General features: G+C 44.2%; 1 protein-coding gene and 1 long non-coding RNA gene across 2 annotated transcripts in view; one reads left to right on the top strand and one right to left on the bottom strand.

The window, feature by feature from the left end:
- DNM3 (dynamin 3) overlaps positions 1-21,136 on the bottom strand; it is a 141,775-nt gene extending 120,639 nt beyond the window's left edge. Inside the window, exons 1-6 of the mRNA XM_071751467.1 lie at positions 20,908-21,136; positions 9,209-9,282; positions 4,846-4,995; positions 3,679-3,882; positions 3,028-3,126; positions 1,971-2,131 (exon numbers count right to left, since the gene is read on the bottom strand). Of these exons, the coding sequence (XP_071607568.1) occupies positions 1,971-2,131; positions 3,028-3,126; positions 3,679-3,882; positions 4,846-4,995; positions 9,209-9,282; positions 20,908-21,053 (834 nt within the window). The 5' untranslated portion in view covers positions 21,054-21,136. The remainder of the gene's footprint in view (positions 1-1,970; positions 2,132-3,027; positions 3,127-3,678; positions 3,883-4,845; positions 4,996-9,208; positions 9,283-20,907) is intronic.
- LOC139799429 (uncharacterized) lies at positions 21,035-25,953 on the top strand. The gene is made up of 2 exons (XR_011727258.1): positions 21,035-21,127; positions 25,818-25,953. It is a non-coding gene; the product is annotated as an uncharacterized lncRNA (long non-coding RNA).
- Positions 25,954-26,434: the final 481 nt, after the last annotated feature.

The following is a 26,434-nucleotide window of genomic DNA, read 5'->3' as shown; positions in this document are numbered from 1 at the left end:
ATCCTTTTATACTGCTTAAAGATGAAAGCAAGAGAACAACCATGTCCTTTTGGCTGCCAAGCATTTCAGTAGCTTAACAGTGTAGTTTCTTTTCATCTGTGAACAGTAGAGTCTGTTAAAGAGCACTTTTACATACACATTATAAGGAGGATTTAAAAATTCCTTTGTTCTCTGGCTCCCCAAGCCCTGTCACTATATATTTGTTTAGTTACACATGAAGAACTTACACACCTTCCCTATGTAACTTGAAATGACCTCTCACCCCTCAGCACTGATGCCCCAGCTCCTGATCTGCTGGTTTCCTTAAGGGTGTCTCCCAGTTGCCTATATGCTTGCCCAGACTCCATCACTTTACAGCCACAAGATAAAGTGGGCCAAGGAGAGATTCTGAGCATCCACAGTTCACTGAGAACAGAGATAAAAGGAAGCACAGACATGCAGAGTACCTCCTTGGCACTCTCCCATGAGTGGGAAAAATCACCTCCACATGATTGCTACTCACTTGTTCAAAGCATCCTAAGGGGAAGAGATTTTTGTCATACTAATGATCGTTAAATTCTTGATTTTTGTCTGAAAAATCTATCTTGAGTTCTACTACACAAGACTATCAGTTTTCATTTCTGAAAATATACCTAAAAATACTGGAAAATAAATGGAAGGAGAGTAGGAAAAGGCTTACCAAATCAGCGTTTAACTTACTTCACCTGTTTTAGCATAAATAAGTTTTATATACCTGTGTTTATACAGCACAACTGATGTTTTACCTGTGCCATAAGTTTCTAATGCATTGCATCTGTTCCTTGATTTCAATCACAGTGGACTTCTTACACTATGCTGCAAACCTTCACAGCCCCAATCAGACAAGCTATAAATTTGTCATATAACAAAATATATAAACCCAAAATGCAAGTTAGTCAGCAGACTGAAAGGCACAAAATGCAAAGCCGGCGTTTCCCTGGAGCACCACCTTGTGGTGCAGAGATACTGAAATAACACCTGAAACCACAAACACTGACAGGTCCCTAAATTTAAGGGACCTTCTTAGGGATGGAACTGAAGTAGATTTTCTCATATATAATACTTCACACACAGAAATGGCAGCATAAGACCAACAGGTCACACCCAGATAGGTAAATTTACAAAAAAGCTCACAAAAAAGTTAATGGTACAAAGAGTAAGGCAGATCCTAAGGTATAAGCAGCACATGGTTCAGTTGTAAAACTAAGATACATGGAATGAACTTTAAATATGTAAAAAGAGGCAAAACATCCTAAACATAGACAAAAATTGAAGGATATAAACAAGTTCTTGCATCCTGCTGAAGACTTTGTTCTGAAGCACAGACAGCATGGCCCTGGCATTCTTTCTGAGTGAGTCCAGAGCATGGAACAACCTGGCTGACAAGTTACAGCTGCAAAGCCACTGTACTAAGAAATTAAGCAGGCCAGACACTGGAGTCTTCTACCTCTTTCCTGCTGCTGTCCAAAATGGACAAAACAGTATACAGTTTCTATAAAAATCTGCAATTAAGTGTAGATTTTTGAGGTTAAAGTACAGATGTGCAGTGAACCCTCAGGATATGATTGTTAAACTTGTTTTTTTTTTTTTACCCCAACTTCCAAATCTGAATATTAAAAATCCTGTTAAACTGGAAGAAATGTCATTATTAAGGAATAGGATGATATATTGTCAGGAAGGGAGACAAGTCTACACAAATCTCATTTTTGTTGTTCAGTACTCAAGAAAATGGGGGAGTCCAGAACTGTCAGTGGAAAGCCAGAAACTACAACTCACAGGGAGTTTTCATGTGCTACATATAACATACAGCTTTTTTTATTACATTGTGAAAAATAAAAAGGTTAAAAGCAGGAAAACACAAGTGAGGTTCCCTGACCAACATTTTATGAAGATTTTATATTGGTCCTCTCACTATAAAAGCTGCCTTTTACCACAAAGGCTTCAGTTTTTACCTGGTTTAGAACTTTTTGGAGATAGGGTGTTCCCATTCTATCTGCCATGTGCCTGTATGCTGGGTGAGAAAGAAAGAATTTCCGTTCAGCCAGAAGAGCTGCCTTGATGTCCTTCTTCCCATCAATGTCCTTCTGGCTCCTGTTTACAACACCAATATAACCTAAAACAACAGAAAAACAATGCAGCTATTACCTGAATTACTGTATTCCTATGAAAATAGAACCAGGCTGCCTCAGTTCAAGGAAAACTTTGCCTTTTAGGCATTTCAGGACTGTAATAACCTTGACAGTGTCTAAATTGTTCTTCCTGTTTATGTATAACTGATACACTTCCTTTTAAATTACCAATTCAAATATAGAAATATCTGAAAATGTTGGTGTAACCCAAAGAAACCACTTCAAAAATAAACAAACAAAACCCCAAAACAAAATCAACACACACAGACACACAGGTCTACAGAGATAAATTATGATAGTATCAAAATAGAGGAAAAAATTATTCTTGTTTGCTGGACCAACATGATGCATAGGAGGAGATGGTGGTTTCATCACTAAATTATAATTACAATCAAAATTCTTGATGAATTAACAGTGTGAGTTAACTCCTAATTAATATTCTTGATGAGTTAACAGTATGAGCAACAGTGGCAGCAGCTGTCAGAACAAGCACGTGGAAAATTCCTGGAAGGGGTCAAAACTTGGTTTACAGTGACATTACCAAAACTCTACCGCTTGCTTCTGTCATCTGCAAAGAAATAAAGTTTTGTTTGTTACAAGCAACAGGAACCTGACAGAGAAGACAAAAATGGCTAAAAAACCTGTGCTGACATTTCTTGCTTCCTCTGGAACATGCAGAGTATTTTCCAGGTCCAGAAAAGAAACCAGTTTACGTGCCAGATATTTTTAGCACAGCCCCTTTTTATCTTTTCTGAAGAGATAACAAGAAGTGCCAGGAACTCATCAAGTCCATCGTAACCTTTGGTTCACCTCCAGGACTCCCAGACACCACCCTTATCCAAAGCACCTCCTGGACTTCACAGAATATGAATATTCTCACCTCTACGGAGAGGCAGTAGTTTGTTTTCTAGAATTTCTCTTGCATCTGTTCCTTCATCCATCAGATCCAATTTTGTGATCACACCAATGGTTCTAAGGCCTGATTGGGGAGGAGGCAGGAGGAGAAAGAGAGTGAAAAACCATTTATATTGAGGAAAACCAATTACATTTTCCAGTTATAAAACAACAGATGCACGACGTGCTCAAACCTTATACCCCACAACACCAGCTACACCTGCAAGTTATGGTATGGCTGTAAAAAAAGGGAGCATCATTGTCAGGGCTGAAATGTGTTCCACAGATCTGCTTAGCAAGGCTCAGCATGCCTATGGTATGACTGTAGAAAATTTATGATCTAGAAATCTCATCAGCACCATGGTCCATTAACTAGGCACAAACCCAATTTCTAGATAGCCAGGGTCCCACTTGCTTATAAGAGATCAAGGCAAAAGTTTCAAAATGCATTTGCAGCATCATTACCTGAGTGATACTGAGCTAACAGTTCTTGTGATTTTAAAGCCTATATGAGAATATATACACACAGATCTACATTATAGATCATCAAGTCTATTTCACACAAGAGTTGCTTTAATACTTCCAATTATGTCATTCCACTTGAGAACAAGCTGTGCTTACTTTCAAACACACTTACCTTGGGGGTCCACTTCTTTAGCTAACTTCAGTGCATCTGAGTTGGCCAGGTCAGTGTTAGCTGGAGTCACAGCCAAGATCAGGCAGTTTTCTCGAGCAATGAACTGCATGATCATCTCTCTGATCTGCTGCTCAATATCTGGAGGCTGATCCCCTACGGGCACTTTGGTGATTCCCGGCAGATCAATAAGAGTCAGGCTCAGCACTGCACAGCAAACACAGGAGCACAAACTGGTCAGCACACCAGACATGTCTTAGGAGGGCTGCACAATATGGCTGCAGCCAGATTTTAGTCACAGAAACCCCCAAGTTTTACAGAGATACTGTCAGTGGTTGTTGTTGAGGGGTTTGGGGGGATGGTGTTGGTTTGAGGTTTTTACATCATTTTGTTTTGGTTTACTCTGTAACTTGTTAAGAAAAAGTCCAGACAGATCACATCCCTAGGTTGTCCCTTGTTTCACTATCCCAGGAAGTCACTAGGTTCCTCAGGCAGGATTTGCCCTTAGTGAAGCTGTGCTGACTGTCTTGGATCACCCTCCTCTCTTCTATGTACTTTATCAGTCCTTTTAGGAGAATCTGCTCCTTGATCTTCCCAGGCACAGAGGTGAGGCTGACAAGTTGGTAGTTCCCAGGGTTCCCCTTCCTACCCTTTTTTAAAATGGGTGTAAAATATCCCTTCTTCCAGTGACCAGGGATCCTGCCTGACTTCAGCAGGACTTCTCAAATACCATGGAGAGTGGCTTGGCAACTACATCTGCCCAATCTCTCAAGGACCCAGAGACTGAAGTATGTTCAGGGTTCCTCAGGTGGTCACAAACCTGATCTCATTCTGTGGCAATGGGTATGTATGGCAATGGAGGCTGCTTTCATCCTGATGCAGAGTGACAACATTTTTAAATCATGAGAATATTAAACAGGACAGAGAGTTTGAGTTCTGCCCAGCTCTAGTGCCAACAACTCCCCACCATAGAGTGGTTATGAAACACATTAAAAATTGAGGATTCTGACAGATACAGGTCCACTTTTGGTTAAACTCAGTCTCACAAATTTTTATATCCCAGAGGACTTCTGATCAAGATATACAAACACATACAAAAGAAGCTGACTAGACAGGCAGAGTCACATAATGTTACATGACAGAAATATAAAGTAGAATGCCTTTACCTACCATGTGGAGAATATATCCTTAAATTAATAGGAATTGAAGAAATGCCTTTGTTCACTCCTGTTATTCTATCTGTTTCTACTTCAATTTCCTGACGAACTTCATCAAAATCAGTAAATTTCCTCCCTTTGCAGTGTAGAAATTCAGCATACTCTGTAAAAAATAGTACATAGCATATAATATTTCACAGACTTACAGACTTAGACACCCACTTTCACGCCCGCAGTATTCTTCAGATGTGCATGCCCAAAGCATGTCACCAGGGATAACAGGAGAGTATTTTATATGAGCATGTGCCATAGATATGATTGCACAGATGAAAACCAGCCTACAACAAGAAAGGGTTAAAAAGCCAGCTTGACTGGATATGATTTTCTGCTTTTAGCTTCAGCATGTCACCTCTGGAACAACCTGAAGGATTCAAATAGATACTGTTTACATTCCTGGAATAAGGAGCAGATTGTGAATTAGAGCCCCAGCCCCTTGCTTCGAGCCCTTCTGAGGTTACTCCCGTCACTGTTACCAGTACAGACACAAAGACAGCAGAAAGGAAGATTTGTAGCTTCTGCAACTGCTTAAATTCAGGTTTCAGACTGGCAGTGTTATCCACATGTATCAACCCTATTCAGGTGAAGGGTTTTTCATTGTCTCAGGATGGTATGCACCTCTCAGATCTTCAGGGGACTCTGCAGCATCCCTGTTTGTCATCTGAATGAACAGCTGACAAAGAGTGGGAGCCAGAAAACAGCAGCCACCCTCTTCCTCTCCTCCCTGCAAAGTACCCAGTCCCTCCCCATTAGCACTGTGCCACCTTTCTAGGAAAAATTTCTTTACTGGAAGAGTGGGGAAGCATTGGGATAGGCTGCCCAGGGAGGTGCTGGAGTCACCATCCCTGGAGGTGTTCAATAAGAGTTTGGATGTGGCACTGCAGGAGATGTTTTAATGGTTGTGGGAGCTCAATGACACAAACCTTGAAGGTCTTTTCCAAGCTTAATGACTCCATGATAATGTACCTTCAGCAGAATTCAATTATCTTGCTTCAAGGCTACCAAACACTAATGTGGTCTGAAAAGCCTTGTCCCAGGTCAGCTCTGTGCCAACACACACATCCTGAGACACACTGGGAAAAACCCCTCTAAAAGCACAACTCCAGGAATATGTAATACATCCCTCCTTCTGAGAAGGAATCATGAGTAAGGAAGTGAGAGAGTAGCACTCTACACTCCTTGGTAAAAGCTGACATATTACAGTTTAGCACTAGAAACAAATGCTGCCCAGTGAGAAAAAATGAGTTCCCTGTGTTCTAGGCAGCAGCAGTCAAATACTGGAGGAGCCAGTGTGCCTTTTGCCTGAATTTAGACATCAGACTGACAAAATAACTGTCCTTCCACTCAGCTTCTCACCCAGGAAGAGAGCACGTGGAACTCCTCCCTCTCCATCCTCTAAATGGCTAAGCTGATTTAACCCAGCTGCCTTGGAAAACCTGGAGCTGCCCATCAGCCAACCTCCCCCACCTGTGTCCACACCTCTGCCTTCTAACAACTCACTGAAGTGCAGCTCCCCAAATTTTCTCCAAAACCATTTTCTACTCTGAGCTCCTAAAAAGATCAGCAGCAAGTTGTCTCCTTCAACCTGACACTGGACTTTCACAATGCTGTGGACCTGCCCAGGGTCCAGTGATAAGAGAGCAAAATGTCAAGCTGCACTTGGACTGCTGAGCATGCTTGGCAGAAGAAGGGAACTTTTTATTTTTTCAGTTGTGACTTCATGGTGGGAAACAAAGCTGCTTTACCAGAATTTAGGTCTATTTACTACAGAGCAAATGCATGTTTATTTGATTTATTTCTCTCTTCCAGCAAGACATCATATATGCTATTTTTCTTCAATAGAATGGGATCAAATGAATTAAATAGATGAGATTAATTAAATTGAAAAATTGTGACCCCTCCTACAGGACTGCCAATGGCCTGCTTTGGGATAAGTAATGAATATCAGCCTCTCATTGCAAGAAAAATGCAACCATGAAGACTGAAAATCTTTACAGGATGGAGTTGTGGTTTGCTTTTCCTATCCTCTAGCCAGTACAGTAATTTATTGGATATGAGCCAGATTTTCAATGTCACTTGAAATGCAGCTGGGCAGTCCCAAAAGAGACTCAAAATAGGATAGTCAAGAACAGTCAGAGTCCTTCATTGTAAATTATTTTTAACATCCATATTTCAACATCCTTAGCTACTAAGTACTTGTCACATTATCAGGTTCAAAGGAAAAAATAGTCACGACTACAAAGGACTAACTTTTCAGTTTCAGTATTTCACTAAAGCTTTTTGTTTGCCTCAAAGATTTGAGCAGAGTACAGTATTTGCATGGCTGTAGAAGTGCAAATGGCATAAAGCCATCTAGGAATTGTACTGTTCCCACCAAAAGATGATAGTGATTGAAGGAGATCACAGGATACTACAAAATAGCTCTGTACTAATTACACGGAATTTTTATAAAAAGAGGAAGTAAACAAAATTTAAAAAATAATAAAAATACTCCACATCTCATGACATAAATTTCCTAGTATTGAATTGATTCATGTTACTATTTGCATATTCACAGCAGTAAAAGCTTTTTATGTGTCAGATCTTTCAGATGTTGAAGGACTGCTGGTAAGTACTCACAACCATCTCCTCCTGCACCCTTCCATGCCATTTCCAACCCTACCAACAAGTGGACAAATTTTCCTCTTAGTCGAGTGTGCACAAACACCTCAGCTCCCAAACTTGATCCCCCACTGCAATGACTCAGTTAAATGAAGCTTTAAATTAATCTGTCAATCAAACTGATAACCCAAAAAGATTTCAGCCAGTTTCAAAATGTTGCTAAAATATCTTGCAGTCATCACAGAATGCCTATATAGAACGTGTCCCCTCCCAAGGAACAGTATAACATTAATAAAAGCTCTTTAAAAAGAGTCAGGAAAGATGCTGGGATTAGAGATCAGTTTAGAATGCCACAGCAGCAAGAACACGATACAGTCCTCTCATTACTTTCTATAATATTTTAGATAATTATGGACTTGATAAAAATCAGTCCAGCATCTGCTTCCTGTAAAAGAACACTCTGCTTCTCTAAGAAGTTTTCTTTCTTTTCCTTTTATCTTTAATTAATTCAGAAAGGTAATGGTGGCTTAAAAGATAAAGTTAGTTGGAATTTCACCACTAGAAACAACAGTGGAACAAAGTTTAAAGAAAGTAACAAAATAATTAAAACTTGCATTTTAGAAGTCTTGGCATCTAATCCCAAACAAGAAATACACAACATTTCCCAAAGGGAGAAGTAGGTCTTGACAACCAGGAAACATGAAATTGTGCTGAAGCTCAATTCTCCATAAGTTTTAAAGTTTTTGTTGTGTTCCTGAAGTTAAAATAAAGAGCTACTTCACAAGTTACCTATAAAAAAACCTAGAGGCCTAAATGAAAGTATGATGTGCACTTGAAAAGCACTAATTTAGAAAAAAAGAGAACCTAAGCACACCTTCAAGAGGGCCTTTAAGGAAAAAATGCACACAAAAACAGAACAGTACAAGTTCTACAAGCATCTGGTTTCTTCCCCAGTTTATCATGTTGCATAATTTAAAGAGCACTTCTTATTTTTAGATGTTGTTTTGGATGTAATTTCATTTGTTTACTATTTTAAGGCAATAGTAAAGCAGTGATTTTATTGCTTGCATTGGTTTAGAAGCACCAACAAAACCACCCAAATCTGAATGATGGAAAACCACAGCTGCTTTGATGTATGCTGGGGAACTGAGGTACCTAAGAGCAGATAAAATGCCCCTTGAAAGAATGCAGAGTGATGAATTCTGGGGAAAGATCTCAGCATGTCACAGAGCTCAGTTATACACACACTGTATTTGTGGTTTTGACCAGACAAATATGCAGAAACCTCCTTCACCCCCCGTCTACCTTCTGCTCTACTTAGTGCAGTGAGCCCAACCAAAAAAGACAAGTCATGAAAACAAGCTGTGTGGAATTAAATCTGTGTGCACTGGAGCAAGAGTTAAAGGCAGAAGTACACCAATTACGATGTGTTAACTAATACAACTCTAAAGCTCATCAAAATTATTAAATCCAAGCTAATTTGTAAAACACTTTGTATGTAATAATGTTTCTCCACTGCTTCAACTTTGATCTTGGATTAAATTTACTGTGTGCTCTGTGATTTAGATTTTAGTGTTTTCCTAGGCAGGCCAATGAGATTAGCTAGACCAGACAGTCTAGTTGCACCTTTCTTCACAATGTTTTGGGTTTTTTTCCCCTCCTGCTGAAGTACATCAGCACTTTGTCCAGGCAGTGAGCCAAAAAGAGAAAGAAGTTACCTGTTTTGGCAGTGATGAGTTGCAAGACCAATGGTCGTCTTGTTACAATTCCAGAACCTCGTGGCAGAAAATCCCTAAAATGGTAAAAAACAAAAAAATAGTCACTACTCAGAAAGCACCATCCAGTTCCACAAGATATTGTACTAATGTGAAATTTCCTTTATACCTTCAGCTGCAATGAAAATGGAAATTTGGTGGGGACCAATGTCAAACATTAGTATAAAGTAGGGCTGTTAATTCTAGTTTGAAAGTGCAGATCATAGGCAAATATTTCATTGTCCCAAACAACACTGATAATGTTCCTTATAAACATTTTTCCACTAACCCAGAGTTGGTCACAAGACCCTAACCTGCCCTCAGGTGCAGCAAGGCCATGTTCCATGAGCAGCCCATGTGAACACCAGTGCTGGGTAGCATTCCACCCAGGCCTTTATTCCCCAGGACTGCACTGCAGCTTCGATTGCAATAGGAAGCAATTATGCCCCCAAGTGAAGAGTTTTCCTGGGCCTTTTTCCAACACAGTGTTTATTGTTTTCTACAACTCCAGCCTGGCACACTTGTAGCACTTGTGGCTTGTCCTGGCTGCTGAACGGCCGGATCTGGTGTCAAAGAGCACACTGTTTGTTTCCCCCTGAACACCTCCACATGCCTCAGCAGCCAAGCAGCTCCCAGCACAGAAGTCCTACAAAAGGCTTTTCCCTTTTCTTCCATTTATCAAATTCAGCCTCAAAGCAAAGTGCTATCACCAAAGAACAAAACACAGAAAAGAATGATCCAGTGTAAACCCAGACATGAATATTTTCTAATATTATCTTCTTTTTCCTCAGGGTCACTTTTTAAAGCCCATAAGCCAAAGGCAGTGAATTAAAGAATTCTTAATGCTAAAAGGATGCATCTGAAGACCTATATGGGCCTAATTGGGTTCTGTCTCACCTGCTCTTGTTCCTGTGCTCACCAGCACAGCAGAGGCCCCAGCAATAGATCCTTCCTGCACTTCAGTTTGTTACAAAGCAAGGGATGTCCAAGCAGAGGGGAGCATATTTTGCATTTAAACAGAGGCCTTCCTAATTATTAAATCTGTTATAGCCACTGAAGTGCTTTCTTAGAGGAGCTCTCATCACTGACACTTGACATCATTATATTTATTCTTCCTTAGGGGCTTTGGAAGCACAATTCCTCAGCCATCAAAATGACAGTACCAAGATAACTTCATGGCCCATTTTCCAGAAGTCTCAAGAGCTTTAAGGCATTACCTCTGTTGTGCTTTCAAGTTCTCAACCACATACCTTTTTGTTTGGGTTTTGTTTTTCCAGTAATACAGTAGCATACATCACTTCCTGTATCCCACTGATACTTGGCTAAATATGCTTCTCCTTATTAACTTGGAGAGGCCAAATCTTACTAACTTGATCCCTTACCTTCTTTCATTATTTATAAAGAGTAAATGTTGTTTTGTTTTTGGCACAATGTCTGTAAAGCAAGAGAGTCTCCCACAGCTTTGTTCAGTGACTGCAAAATCTCAGTCTGAAGAGATTCTCACATGAAGATGTACAAAATAATCTTCTTTAATCAAGACCAATGATAGGTACCTTAATTAGACCTACTAGACAAGCCAAATGCATTAAGAGGCTGTGGATTTTTAGTGATCGCAGATATATTAGTTCCTAAAGCTCAATACTGGTCTTTCCAGGGTTTGTAAACCACCCAGCATAGATCCTTATCAAGACACTCTGGTGCTTACTTCAGGTTCTATAATTAAATTTGGTCTTAGTTTGAAGTAATCAGTCTTTCAAGATAAATCTTCCTTCAGTTGAGAGAGCATTTTAATTAATCTGCTGAATGAAAACACAATCAATACTCAGGAACAGTAACTACAAACTGCAGCCCATGCATTTTGGGCATGTCTTTAGGGGTAAGAAACTGAGCATGCAGACATCCTAGGACTGTTAACTCTCCTCCTTCCAAGCAGTGGATAAATTTGTTGTATTTGAGGAGCTTTTTTCCAAGTCAATGGGGTCCTTCATCAGGGTTGCTGAACTACTGGAAGTGAGCAGCCAAATGAAGGGCACGTCAATTTTCCTATCACTCACTTTCAAGTGAGCACACAAGTTGAATCAAGAATAATAAAAAAAAATCCTGAAACTCTTACACACTACAACCTAGCAGCCTAAAATGTCTCCTTGGGTGTCCCCTCACCCATTCATTTACAGAATTGAGACAAATTATACAAACACTCAGAAGAAAATGGTACAAAAAGTCCACCCAAGTGGAGCTAACTATGGGAATATGATAAGTGTTGACCCTAAAGGTGGGTTATGAAAAATTTTTTGAAAGTCCCTGACAGAACTTCAAATAAGACAGCAAGGGATTTCAGTGACACTGGCTGGGCACCTCTGTAACAACCAAGTTCAGCAGCAATGCTTAGGCACCACTAAACCAAAAAAGCAAAGATTTCCTTTTCATGCATAAGACTGAAGACAGAGCAGGCTTAGAAAACAGCATCATTAAACTTCTCTTAGATCTGGAAGATGCTGTCTTGAAGCAGCAGCAGCATTTGTGCTCAACAAGCAGCCAGAAATTATTACATCTTCCCCATTAAAGTAAACATTAGAGAGCTATGAGAAAATCAGTGCCAGAAATTACCCTGGTCCCAGCAGTGAAGTCTTCTATTAGACATGACTTGGATCAACAGGATCTCCAGAGTAGGAGCCATTTGAACAGAAGTCTCAGAAGACACAGACAGACCGCTATTAGTACCCCAAATCTGATGTCATATTTTGACAGCAGTTACAGTACCTTAACATGGCATCTCTGCACAAAAAAGGCAAGCATGTTCATTGAAGCAAGGGAAGAAAATGCATTTCATAGCATTTAAAAAACATCTTCCACATAGGGAACAGTTTTAAAGTCTCAGTAATGCTCATGGGACTGCAAACTTGCCATACACAGCTATGAAACCTGCCAGACAAACCCAGAGATGTGGTAAAATGAAGAGTGCTCTGTTTGCAGTGATTGTGCTTGGGCTGTAGGCTTGCTGTATTAACAGATCAGGAAGCTGCCAATGTGCAGTCTCGTCAGCAAGCCCCTGTATGCATGATGCATCTGTCCTCTCTGGCAGGCATCCAAAACTTTGCTGCATCATCCTAATTCCATTTGTGAAAATGCCCTTTTTTCTCTTTTAAGATTTTACCAAAGCTTCCGCTATTTCCTGCCCAGTGGTGCCCTCCATCAATTCCCAGGAGGAGTGGGAAGGGAAGAAATCACAGAACACAAAGTCAAACCCCAGTTCTCAGAATTTTTGTGTCAAAAAGGAGAAAGCAGACTTTGCAGGACAACAGTATTCTCCCTAATCAGATATGTTCACTCTTAGGAGAGGACTAATTTGCATAGGATGTTGGTGCATAAAAGCCCATCCATTCTCAGGGTGAATACTAATGCAGCAAGATTTTGTACCTCAGTACAAGAAATGAACAACAAAAATTCTTCCCTCACTTTAAATTGTTGTCAGTGCAGTGTTTGTTGGTTTTTTAAAGTCACTTACAGCTGCCAAATGCTTTTAACAAAGCTTCTTTAGAAAGGATTTCACCAATATAATCAGATATAAACAGAAAAGTAGCAGAAAGAAAACAACACATCTCCAACACTACAAGCACATCAGCTACATGAAGCTAAATATTGCTATAATTACTTGCATTTAGCAATAATTGATGTCTGGATACTCTGTCATGACAAAAACTTTAGAGACTGCAAATTTCCATGCTGTCATCACAAACCCAAACATGATAAGCTCCTGCCCTTCCTCCCAAATCACTCTGTCCTGAGCTCAGATCCATCAACACACACATTTGAAACAGTGGCAGAGCTCACAATCAGCTGTGCCACAGCCTGGTCAAGCCCAGAAGGCTTTGCCTCTTCAGAAGTACTGTGAAAATAGATGTATCTTCTGTGATGGACAAGGTATCAAACTGTCAGCTTACCTTTCTGGGCACAATAAAAGCATAAAAGCAGCATTTCAGACTATTTTGCAGGGATGAAATGTAACTGGAATCAATTCTTCTACTCCCTCTAGAATGTATACGCACACTGGTAATTGAAGCATAATGACAGCCTGAATTTACAGACAGAATTTATTATATATATTTTTATGTATTCATATAATTATAGACAGAATTTATAGGCAGCTACATTAGGAAAGGGCAAAGGAAGATGTTTCCAAAACAACTCATCCAAGCCTTTCAAACAACTTCTCTCCTTTAGCCATTTGATTTTTTTTGACCTGTCCATTTATCCTGCATTGAGCCTGTAGCACATGCAAATGATTATATTGTCCATGACAATGTGAAGTCCCCTTAGCTAAATACTGAAATTGAATATCAGCCACGATCTCCTGTCTCTCCACTCACCAGAAATTTAATTATTACCACGAGAACTTTTTATGCTAAAGCCTGACCAAAACAGTGTTTATATCACAGGACTGGACACCCAGCCCAGACTCCTTCCTGAGGCTCTCCAGCCTGCTTCCTAGATCTGATGGACATTGGGGATCTTCTGACAACATTTGTTTCCCTTCTAAACAAACAGGTGAGGACATAAGGGCACACCACTGCTCTGATGGATGATGCTAACATTTCTTCAGCAGCTTCCAGCTTAACTGCTGAACAGAACTGGAACTTGCCCAGGTAGCCAAGAAGGCCAATGGTATCCTGGCCTGGCTCAGGAACAGCGTGGCCAGCAGGTCCAGGGAAGGGATTCTGCCCCTGTGCTCAGCCCTGGGGAGGCCACAGCTTGAGTCCTGTGTCCAGTTCTGGGCCCCTCAGCTCAGGAAGGAGATTGAGGTGCTGGAGCAGGTCCAAAGGAGGCAACTGGGCTGGTGAAGGGACTGGAGCACAGATCCTATGAGGAGAGGCTGAGGGAGCTGGGGGTGTTCAGGCTGGAGAAGAGGAGGCTCAGGGGAGACCTCATCACTCCCTAAAATTCCCTGAAAGGAGGTTGGAGCCAGGGGGGTTTGGGCTCTTTTCCCAGGTAACTCTCAGCAAGACAAGAGGGCACAAGAGGTCTCAAGTTGTGCCAGGGGAGGTTTAGGTTAGACATAAGAAAGAATTTCTTTACTGAGAGGGTGATCAGACATTGGGATGGGCTGCCCAGGGATGGGGTGGATTCTCCGTCCCTGGAGATATTTAGGGAGAGTCTGGATGTGGCACTCAGTGCCATGGGCTGGGAACCACAGGGGGAGTGGATCAAGGGTTGGACTTGATGATCTCTGAGGTCCCTTCCAACCCAGCCCATTCTAGGATTCTATGATTCTATAACTTTGCCCATTTCATGTCTTACACAGTTCCTGTGCTTGCTACAGAGCCCTAATTATTACCTGCAGGTGAGTTACACATCAGCTGCTTTAGAGCATCCTCTGTAATGATGCACCCCCAAAAACATCTGTATATACTTGTAGGTATCTGCACTGTACATAGCAAACAGCTTACTGAGTGTTCAAGATTAACCTAGCTCTGGTTCTAGCACCTCTGAGTGTCACAGCAAACAGTAAATCTCCTGTATACCTAAGGAATGAAATAATGGGAATTTTGCACAGGAACTAGGATGCAGAAAAAAACCATGTTAAGGATTGAATTAAAAAGCATTACTTCTACATAAAAATTACAAAACCTGTCATTATCACCAGACACCTCAGATGAAAACCTCTCTTATCTACAGCTATAGTCTCCTTTGCATCCCAGAGGCTATCACAGGCAACAGTACTTGGCAGCAGATCAAAGCCCAGTGTGCAGTTAAATGGGATTTTGCTCCTCTCCAGTTCAATAATGCTGCCTTGTTCATCTCGATGCAACTTGCTGAAGAAAAAGATGCAAGGTCACAGTTAAATAATGCTTATTTCCTGTTCTCAGCATATTTACACTACAGGCTTGCCACTGCAGACACACAGCATTAAAAGGATTCCCAGTAACCCCTTACACACCAGCACAGCACACACAGGGAGTTCACAGGCTTCTATTTAGAAGATGATCTGATTTTGAAAAGCAGTTTAAGAAAAAAAAATTATTTAAAAATGGCTTCTGGCCCCCTGTGCTTGCAATCCAGGCAGATACTGTTTAAGAAAGATGAATACTTAAAAGAATACTGTGAGTTTGCTCACTGATCAGCTGATGGAGAGCAAATGACAAGCATGATCTCTCTCAATCACTAACCTGTAAGGGCACAAACTAAACACAAGAAAGAGCCTTCTGGGGAAGAAGAAATGCTGCTACATCCCAGCTATTCCTTATTCAGTTTTGGTACCATACAGACAGATCATCAAAACAATTTCAGAGGAAAACTTTTACTTTACATGGGAAGGAAGAAAAAAAAATATTAAATCCTCATATTTGTTGTACATCTGCTTTTAACTATACGTTTGCTTTACTTTGCATATATCAACTCTCAAGACTTGCTATAAAAATGAATTTAAAATCCACACTGGACTTACATTTCAGGATCAGGCTAAGCCACCTATAGCCCATTTAAATGGCCAAGTTTGTTCTACAACCTCTCCATGCAAAAATGTATTTGGGGAAGAAACCTAAATGAGCCACTGTCTCATTTGCTGCTTTTACTATTTGCTTTTACTATACGAAGTATTTCTGGATACTTAATGGAGTATCTAGATATAATTCTTGCTTTCAGCACACAGAGTATTTTGATAACTAGATTAATACCCTCCATAGAGCTGCACAATGAGTTAATTAGTCAGGAAAAGGAGTGGCTGATCCCATTTCCAGAAGATCCTTAAGATTAAAAAAAGAATACACAGCAGCACATTTCAGTTTGGAGCTGCGTAGCTTTTTCACGCCTGCTTTACAAAAAAAGGGGGAACTGCAAAAACTGTCAAAAAGTTTTTCTGTCAATGTGTAGTAACTAAAGGGATAAAATACCTGCACCCATTTTAACCATGCTTCCCCCAGGAAGGATGCAACCACAGCATCTCTCTGCTTGCTTTGGAGAAATTCTGTGCTTCACCAGCCAGATTTCAAGTCCTTTCCCTTCCCCTAATGATTCAACACAGTCTTTTCACAACCTCCATCTCAAGGAAAAAGAATGAGCTGGGTACACCAGGAATCATAATTTAAAAAACAAACACAAATAAAATCAAATTCAGTACATGTGCCATAATAGCTATCCAATAATGAATAATAACCAAATAATAATAAATAGCTACACAAAATTCAGTGGCTGTAAGACTATCAAAAGCATCTCAAAAAGCTGTAAAGCTGTGTTTCAAAACCAGACCCCAGGCTTTTAAAACTACAGTGTTTGTTTTATTAGGACTGGCAGGCTTACCAACAAGAGATCACATCTCTTATAAAACAATTATCTGGCCACACACAGTTCATATTATATTAAGCAGGAGGAAGTATAGAGCTTTCAGCTTTGCAATCTAATTATTAATTTCTTGCTATTTGTAAGAATAAAATCCAGATTTGAATCAGAACCTAAGAGGCCCTAATACAGTAGCTTGCCAGCTGTGCCTTTAGTTATCTTAAAAGCCCATTTGGATATATGAAATAACAGAAAGTGTATTCTCTCCAGTTTCTAGGTAATTCTTCCTGCCATTAGTTTTCTTGTAAGTACCTCTACTGTTATCAAAAGCAAGATATTTAAAAATCACAACATGTAAGCTCATCTGGAGCAATAGAGCAATACCAGGTGAAGTGCCTGTCTCCCACTGGCAATCTGCTGGTATTAGATCTTTGACTCCCCTTTGAGCTTTTGAATCTCTCTCCTGCCAACTTCTGCAAAAGAGTGCACAAGATCCTTTGCTTGAACCACTGGCTCAGTATTTAAAGGGCCCATTTACTCCCATTACAAAGAGAAGCAAGAACATTTGCTCTTCAGACAATACCATTTTCTCAAACAAATGCTGTAAGCTTCAGCTAGGAGCACATGAAGACCTAACCCATGAATGCTGTCCTCAGGTGCTCTCTAGAATCCCTCTTCCCAGAATTCTGAGAGAAAATCCTTCCAAGTCCTTGCCTACCAAAAGAGGCAGTCTCCTTACACACAGTGGAGCACTAAGTGAAGAGCAAACTCTCTAAATACCTTAGGAGATGCAAGTAACCACTAACAATAATGGCTCCACTGGGAGCTTTGCCATCACCCCAGTCCAGTCTTGTTCCAAGCTGACCTACAGTTACACCACCAGTTCTTGCTATCACACAAATCCTGGAGCAGGCAAACAAGCTGAATTCAGCCTCATGCAACACCAGCACTGATACAGATCAAAGATGCCATCTAATTCAAACATATTCACTGACTGGGGCCCGTAATTAAGGATGCTCCATGCACCTAACCAAGGCTTGCTGCTACCTTGGGGCCAGTGAGGGATGGGAATCACTGAGCAGCCTCGGAAAGAACAGGACTTGGATCCCACTTCCAGAACCATATGGCAGCCAGCAGAACTATGCCAGAGCCAGATCCCTCATAATCCTTCCAAAAAAAAAAAAAAAAATGGCAATGCATAAAATACTGTGTCCAGTTCTGGGCCCCTTAGCTCAGGAAGGAGATTGAGGTGCTGGAGCAGGTCCAAAGGAGGCAACTGGGCTGGTGAAAGGACTCAACCACAGATCCTATGAGGAGAGGCTGAGGGAGCTGGGGGTGTTCAGGCTGGAGAAGAGGAAACCTCATCACTCTCTCCAACTCCCTGAAAGGAGGTTGGAGCCAGGGGGGGGTCAGGCTCTTTTCCCAGGCAACTCTCAGCAAGACAAGAGGGCACAAGAGGTCTCAAGTTGTGCCAGGGGAGGTTTAGGTTGGACATTAGAAAGAATTTCTTTACTGAGAGGGTGATCAGACATTGGGATGGGCTGCCCAGGGAAGGGGTGGATTCTCCATCCCTGGAGATATTTAGGGAGAGTCTGGATGTGGCACTCAGTGCCATGGGCTGGGAACCACGGGGGGAGTGGATCAAGGGTTGGACTTGATGATCTCTGAGGTCCCTTCCAACCCAGCCAATTCTATGATTCTATGAAAATAGATGGTGGGTATGAAGCTTCCTGGGCTGTTAGGCTTCATAAAGCAGCTCCAACTTTGATATCACCTGCAAGCTAGAAAATAACTTTGCTCTGTTGAAGTGTGTGTGAGAGGGAAGTCACCCTTGCACAACCACAGACCATATGAAGGACTGAAACATGCACAATGCATGTTGTGCTACATGCATGTGGCTACAGGCAGCAGAGAATAAGTCTGATCCCACAGTGAAGAAGAAACTGACTATTCTTACCAGGATCCCACTAACTCAGGTTACCACTCAGGTTACCAACTAACAGCATTTTTGTAGCAGGACCCTGCCCTCCACGTGAAGGCCAGCATACCTTTCTCTCACCAATTGCAACTGTTCTGAAGAGAGGAGATCTTGAATGTCTCTCTGAAGGCTAAGACTTCAAGATCAACTAAAGATAATAGTTCATGTTGTAAAGAAATAGAAACAAACCCCAAATAAACCAAGCACAAAACAAAGCAAACAAAAAAAACCAAACCTCAAAACTATAAAACAAACACTATAAGCTCAAAATTCAGACCTATGCTAGGACTATTTTTTTACACGAATTTCCAAGCTATTACTGAGTAATTAATGTTCATTCTGTAGTTAGTCACACATCAAGCAATGTACCAATTACAAAAAGCAATGAGCATGACACATCTCAGCAAGACACACGACCTCTCTAAGCCATATTAAGACAGATGGGGATGTAAGAACCTTCTTGTTTGCAGAGATCAGCTTCATTATCCCATAAAAAAAGCAATGTCCTGTGGCTTGCTAAAAAGAGCCATAGACGATTTTGCCTGTTGATCCAACATGCAAAAATGCTCTTCCATTCTCATGGATAGATACTTCTTAATCTGGTGCTGAGGGTTCACAATCAAGTTCTCACAGATCAGCAAGTGCACATCTGCTGACCACACGCACACACACCCTCAGTCTGGAGGAAAGGCATGAGTAAAACATAGCTGCTCAGAGTCGACATGGAATATGTTTGAAGTAAGGCCCTTTAATGTCACATTTGCAAGGCTCCAAGCTTGCAAGTAAGGAGGCACTACAGAGCAGCTGATACTATATCTCAAGAAGTTACTGCCTCTCACAATGGTGTTGAACTCCCAGAACCAGCTGAAAGAATCCAAACTCCAGATCCTGTGACAGGGCCACCCTGGTGCTTCACAGTGGTGTTTTAAGTTCTTCTCTGAACAGACCCTCTCACAGTGTCCCACAGGCTACATGGTGAATAACTACATGGGTAAAAAAAATAATAATTTACCATACAGTTCCTCCTAGACATGTCACATTCAGCCTCTCCTCCAAATGGCCCAGGTGAACACAAACTGCTCATTTGTCACCTTTTGTTCCAGCCAGGCTCATCCAGGCTGCACTCAAAGGAACAGCTCCACCTGAACAGCATATCAGACCCAATACATCCCTCTAACTGGGATAACAAGCACCTGGGAGTAGTAACCTCTTCCATCAGCACAGCTGGATCCAGGGAAAGACATCAGCCCACAGCCCACCCCACTATGCCCCAATCCCAGGTGGCTGCCACCCCAGACAAAGCTTTGCCACAGGGGCCAAAATATCCTGGCTGGCAAGAAAGATGAAATCTTTACTCCTCAGCACACAAGCTTTGTGGGCACACAGATGAAGAAGTTACAAAAAAACTTTTTTTTTTTAAGACTTGGTTCAAGCAAACAGTAATAATTTGACGGACAACAATGATTTCCCAGGCTCTCCCTTGTGCTTTCTAAACTTGAAAAGTACTGGCAGTACTGTTCGTATCAGGAGTTAGCTACAGCCTTCAAGTAGAAAGGGAAGAACCGACATTTAACAGAGTAAATTCTGAAGTGGAGATAAGGAACAACTGCACAGTCATTTCATACTGTGCATCAAGTGCAGTCTGACACCCAGCCACGTCGGGGAGAGACACAGCGATTAATATTTACCATTAACGAAGCCCGAGAGCTTCCCAACCACCGATTTACACCAGCACCTCAGATCCTATATGCAGCCCAGCGATTGCGGCTGCACTGACAACATCACCTCCCTCCCAAAGCCCACAAGCGATCCGCAGCCAGCAACGCAACACGAACTGAAGGGAACCGCACACAACTCCACGTTTACCTCAGAGCTCTCCCGAGGCACGGGCTGCACCTCAAAAGCACCCCCAGAACCACGACGCTTCCCCCCCTTTCCGCAATTTTTAAGAGATGCTACAACCCCCCCTACACGCATCAGGGCAGCACAAAGCCTAAACGATGGGATGAGAACCAGAAACCCACCAGAACCCTCCACCGGAATTACAATTTGGGGCTTTTTTTTTTCCCCCTCAGACAGCGCTTAACCCCCGCACGCACCCGGCACACGAACGAGCTCACACCGGAGCAGCAGCAGCAGCAGCGGCGGCGGCTTCCCCGCAAGGACACGGCCAGGGGGAGGGAGGGCACCGAACCTCCCGGCTCAGGGGGATCCGCACCGAACCTCCCGGCTCAGGAAGGACCCGGGATCACCCCGATCCCCCCCATCCCCGCTGGCAGCCGGGGCCCCCCCAGACAGCACGGGGGCGCGCGCAGCGACCGTTGGAAAGGGGGGGAACGACCGTTGGGCACGCGACACCACGAGGGAGGGAAGGCGGGAGAGGAGGGGGACGGTGCCGTGCCCGCTGCCTCACCTGGAGACGCAGTTCTCCAACACGGAGCTCTTGCCGGCGCTCTGCCCGCCCACCACCGCAATCTGCGGCAGGTCGAGGAGGCAGCTCTGGCCCAGCGCCGCGAAGGCGTCCTGCAGCCGGTTGACCAGCGGGATGAGCCCCTCCATCCCCGCCGCGCTCTCCCGTCCCGTCCCGTCCCCTCCTCAGCCTCCGCTCCTCACCCTCCTGCTGCCGCTGACAGGTAACGGCGGCGCACTGCGCACGCGCCCCACCCCGCGAGACGGGGGCGGGGCCTGAACCCAAAGTCCACGCCCCCAACCCCCCAGCACTGCTGGTTCCGCTGCCTCCCCGTACGGGTCTGGGTACCGAACCTCCCGGCGCTGAGGGTTCCGCTCCCTCCCCGTGCGGGTCTCGGTACCGAACCCTTTAGCGCTGCGGGTTCCGCTCCCTCCCCGTGCGGGTCTCGGTACCGAATCCCCCCAGCGCTGGGAGTTCCGCTCCCTCCCCGTGCGGGGCTCGGTACCGGCAGCCCGGCCTGAGCCCGTGGTACCGGAGTCCCCTCTGCGTGGCACTGAGCCCTCTGGTGACCCGCCCAAGCCCGCAGCTTGCAGGGAGCATCCGCGGGGTCATCCCGGCCGCGCCGGAGCTGCCCCAGTGCCCGAGCTCTGGGTTGGAGGGAGGGGGTGGGTGGGCTTGGCCCTGGGACCCGTGGGTTTGTCACCCTGAGAGGGGCAGGGTGCCCCGAGCCCTTTGCCTGCAGCATCCCCCAGGACAGGGCCCTGCAGAGCTCTGCCATCCTCCAGCATCCCGGGATGGAATCGGGGATCAGCATCGTGGTTGGAAAGCAGCTCCAAGATCACCCATGCCAACCCTACACACACACAACAAGCAAAAAAACCCCAAAGAAACCAACCAACCAAACAAAAAACACAACACGCTACAATCTCAGCCACTAGAGTTTGCTCTGAAGTGTCACATGTAAAGAAATTTTTCCTCATTTGTCCTCTAGCACTTTGACACCAATGTGGGTGCGGGGCCAGAACGGGAGCACAGGGAGGACACGAGTCCTGCTTGGCAGCATGGACCTGGCAGCCACTGCCTTCCCTGCCCCATCTGCCAAGAAGGGTGTTTTGGAGCAGTCCCAGAGGCTGAGCTCCCCCCAGCTCCCACCCTCGGTTGGAACAGGAGCAGCAGGAGCCACAATCCATGCCCCAGGAAGCCACAGGGACACTGAGCCCCAGGCAGGGTCAGACACCTTCCCCAGCCTGGGATCAGGGCAGGCCTGAGGAGCTGGGTCCAGCAGGGTTGGTTCCAGGTGGTTCAGGAACAGGCTGGGAATTCATTGCAGGATCCAGTCCATGGCAGTGGGTTCAGCTGGAAAATGCACACCAAGGCTGAGCTAAAAGCAGGGGCAAACAGCAGATAGGAGATTTATCTGTGATTACCAGTCACAACATCAAAATACCCAAACCAGAGGCTTTGGAGTCCTGCAGTGACAGAAGTTATCCTCTGCATTAAACCAAACACCAGCCTCATCCCGTGTGAAAAGCAAACAGAAGGGAACTGCAAACATCCTGCAGGCTGACAGATACTAATGATCTGGAGCTTTATCAAAACTTCTTGGCTGGAGCTCTCAATGAGTGTAAAAAAAAAATTACCCTCTGCGACAAACTGACTTCTGACCCTCAAAACAAATGAACACGTTGCTTTTCCCTCTGGCTAAAAAGTTTTTAACCAGCATAATGCAGAGGTGGCTTCTCCAGCAGTGGCTTTGCTGCTGCACTTTGATCACCCCTCCAGAATCACAGCCTCTGCTTAAAACCCTGCAATCATTTATGTCTATATGGAGCCTGAGGGTTATTGACATAATTATGCCAATTAGCAGCATGATTATTTTTTTGCCATTCCTAAGTGAGCAGGCTATGCCAGGAGGCTGCCTGGCCTTCCTCCAGGTTCTGTGGAGGCAGAAGAATAGGATCATGTTCAGGCCAAATCCACCCTGTCTGAGCATCAGAGCACTTAGTGCTGCCCCACTGAAATAATTGAGATTTGCAGCAGAGCAGCCTGGTGCTACAATTGCATCCCCACAAGAGGTAAACACAGAGAAAAAGGCATAATGCCTTGGGAGCAATGCTGTGCACACCTTCAAATTGATAACTCAGGGAACGTGCTTTTCATAGGTTTTTAAATTACATCTTTGCCTGCTTTCACAATTAAAAAAAAAATAAGGAAAAAAATGTATAATGAGGAAAATTTTGAGTTACTCCCCCAAGTCTGGGAAGCTTCCTAACCAAATGCTTTGGGTTCTTTATCTGTTGCAGCCAAGTTAAAGCTGCTAAGTGACCACACTCACCCTGTGACTTCATCACCTAGAAAAATCCACTTTTCCCCTCCCAGAGGAGGGCCACAAGCAGCCATGTATAGATTTCCCACCTCCTGAAAAAGCAGCAACATGTTCATTATGCATGCCCATGTCATCACAAGGGTTCTCATTTTTCCAACAGCTCCAAGAGAGCAGTGAAGAAGGGAGGAAGGGCACCCAAGTCTACCTTCAGGTCCCTGCTTTTTTAGCTGCCTTCTCCTGGTAGCTTGTTTCAAACACTTGTGCAGAGCTCAGCCTGGCTTTCTGAACTTGTGACTAAATGAAAAGGGTAGAACTAGCAGAGACCAAAGCTTCTTGCAATGAATAACCCTGAAAGATTTAAAAATAATAATAATTATTATTTTAAAAAAGACTCATCAGTCATGCATCAGAGAGTCATGCAAGAAGGTGCAGCACAAAGCTGCATTGCTCACTGGTTAGTCAGCTAAACACACTCTATTTTATTTTTACCTGCACTCAGTTGTGCCCCACAATATTTATCATTTCCTTATGCCACAAGACAGGGCTGGCAAGGAGAAAAGACCTTTCCCAACCATCTCTTCCTGGCACAGCAGGGCAGGGTGCCACCTGGGGACTCCCAGCACCACCAGCACTTGCTTCCAGATGTCATGGGCACATCCTGCCTGGCGACCCCAGCCCTGCCAGAACCTCCACTGCATTTACAGATCAAGCCTAGAGTTTGTTCTGCCCTGACTTCCAGAAAAACATACAGTAAAAATAGTCTTGGCTTCAGGGTGCAGCTGTAGCATTTGAACCCAGAAACTTAGAGACATTTCTTCCTAACCAGGCAGCGTGACGTTAAAACTGAGGCCATTTGGAGCAGGTCCCCAGGCTGCTTTATAAACACACACCAGTGCCATTCCCTTCATGAAAAATGGGTTATAAACTGCCAGAAAGGAGCCTTCAGATGCCTGCAGTGAAAGCCAAGCAGCTCCCCTGGCAGGGGAACAGGCAGGACCCCAGGGGAGAGGGGGAGAAGCAGAGCACAGACAAGGCAGGCTCCTTCCTGCATGATTTTCTCTCCAGGGACCTTCCTCACCTCCTTCTTTCTTCAGATGCAAACCCAGAGCTTTATCAACTCACTTTTAAGGCAGCTGATCAGTACAAAGCAGGAGGAGGTGTGGGCAAGGAACTCCACACAGGGGGGGAACACCCAGGTTCTCAGCAGTGGCTCCACAGTGCTGGCACAGAGGTGACAGTCAGCATGAAGAGCTCAGACTTCAAAAACAATAAAAAAAATAGAATTAAAGCCAATGAAATAAAACCAGCATGGCTGCAGGGCTGTGATGATGAAGCAGTGGCTGCAGCATTCTCCCTGCACAGAGGGGACACTTTCTGCCCTGCAGCCTCTGGCACTGCTGACTCACAGATCACAGGACAGTGACACTCCAATCCCTGTCCCATCCGGGGTGATGGGCTCCCTCCTGCCCTGTGGCCTCCAGCTGCATCCTTTAATGAGGTGAATGCAGTTGCACGGCAGAAAAAGGCCCTGGTGCTGGATTACAGCCTGCAGAGATGTTCCCTGCAGTGCTGAGCACATCAGGAAGGAGCCAGCTCCATACCTGCAGCCAGGCAGGATGCTGCTTCCCGGGACACAAAGCCAGGCAGCCAAGTGCTTCCCTGAGGGAAGATTCAGTGGAGAAAACACTTCAGAGGCACTTCCACCCTCTGGGATGGGGCTGTCACAGCCCTTAACGTGTCCCTGCTGTGCCCAGGCTCACCTGGCAGAGTCCCTGCAGCTTTTAGAACTGCACAAATCTCTCCCAGCTGATGTCCTTTCAGTGTGTCCCTGTCACCACACTTTTCCCAAGAATCCAGCCACTTCAGAGCCACAGCCTGGGCTGGGATACCCAGGGGTTTATACATCACAGGGTATGTATGTGACACCCCTCTGCTGCCTGCTCCATGGTGTCCCCATCCTGCCAGCTTCCCAGTTTCTCTGGGCATTCCCACAGCTCTGGATGCTGAAACCCAGTGCTGACCACAGCAGGTCCTGGTGCCTTGCAGCAGGACAAAGATGCAATGCCCTGAGGATTCAGACTGGATTAGACCAAAGCATCCTCAGCTGGCCTCAGCCTCCCACTTCAACCACACCACGAGTTATGCAGCTCTCTCTTTTCGTGCTGGGAAATCCAGAAATGAATAAAACCAAAGACAGCAGAGGTTGCTAAGTGACAGCAGTGCTTGTTTCCATCCCACTGCTTACAGCAGGCCTAAGCTGCAGTGGAAGGAAGTAAGGAGTAAGGGGTGTAAACAGGAGAATATTGCCAAAACATCCAACAGAAACACAACTGCCAAACATATACATTAGCTGCATATTTTGGCAGCCAAGACAGAACTATCTGCTACGTATTTTCCAGCCTCAGAGCATTTTATCTGCAAAGGCGGCTTTCAGGTATTTGCAGAGCTCCTGAATTTGCTGATTTTCAACCTGAAAACTGTTTCTAGACCCAAGTGCAGGGCTGTCAGGAGCTGCAGGGACAGCTGCAGTGAACTGAGGTTTCATCCTTGTGTTGCTCCTCATAGATGGCTTTTGTTTTCCCACCAGGATGTGGCGTTGTGCAGTGATGAGGAAGCACAACAGAAAGGCAGAACCAGACAAGGGAGGGATGAACACAGCCTTTGTGTGAGCTCCTGGGGGAGCAAGGAGAGGGTTTCCTCGAGATAAAAGGCAAACACACAAACCTGTGTCACTGGAATTATCTTGCAAACTGAAAACTAAGTCAAAAATAGACAAAATGCAGCACTGCTGAGAAATTTCCCATCACTAAACTGCAGGGACAGCAGATTTCCTAGAAGTGCCCATCATGGAGGAGCTTTAGAAACTACCACATGGGACCAGGCAGACTTCCATCCAGCTGGAGGTGTAGCCTTGTCTCTCCCATTGGCCAGCAACCACAAGCTGCCCCAAATACACCCCAAACATGCCCCAAAAATGCCCCAAACACCGGGGGGTTATGCTCACAACCACACTGCCATCCTTCATCTGAGGATGAAGGAGACCAGTCCTGCTCTCTGATGCCTGGGAAGCATCAAACCCCCTTTTTAAAAAAAAAACCCAAACATCTGCACCCTCTGCACAGAAGCAGACCAGCCCAGGGAGAAAGTAGGGCACCCATTTGTCCCTCTGTCTGAAGGGGAATAAGGCAGAGAACATCAGAGAAG

The sequence above is a fragment of the Heliangelus exortis genome, chromosome 8, assembly GCF_036169615.1.
Source record: "Heliangelus exortis chromosome 8, bHelExo1.hap1, whole genome shotgun sequence".
Lineage (NCBI taxonomy): Eukaryota > Metazoa > Chordata > Aves > Apodiformes > Trochilidae > Heliangelus > Heliangelus exortis.
This window is presented reverse-complemented; position numbering and strand designations above follow the sequence as displayed.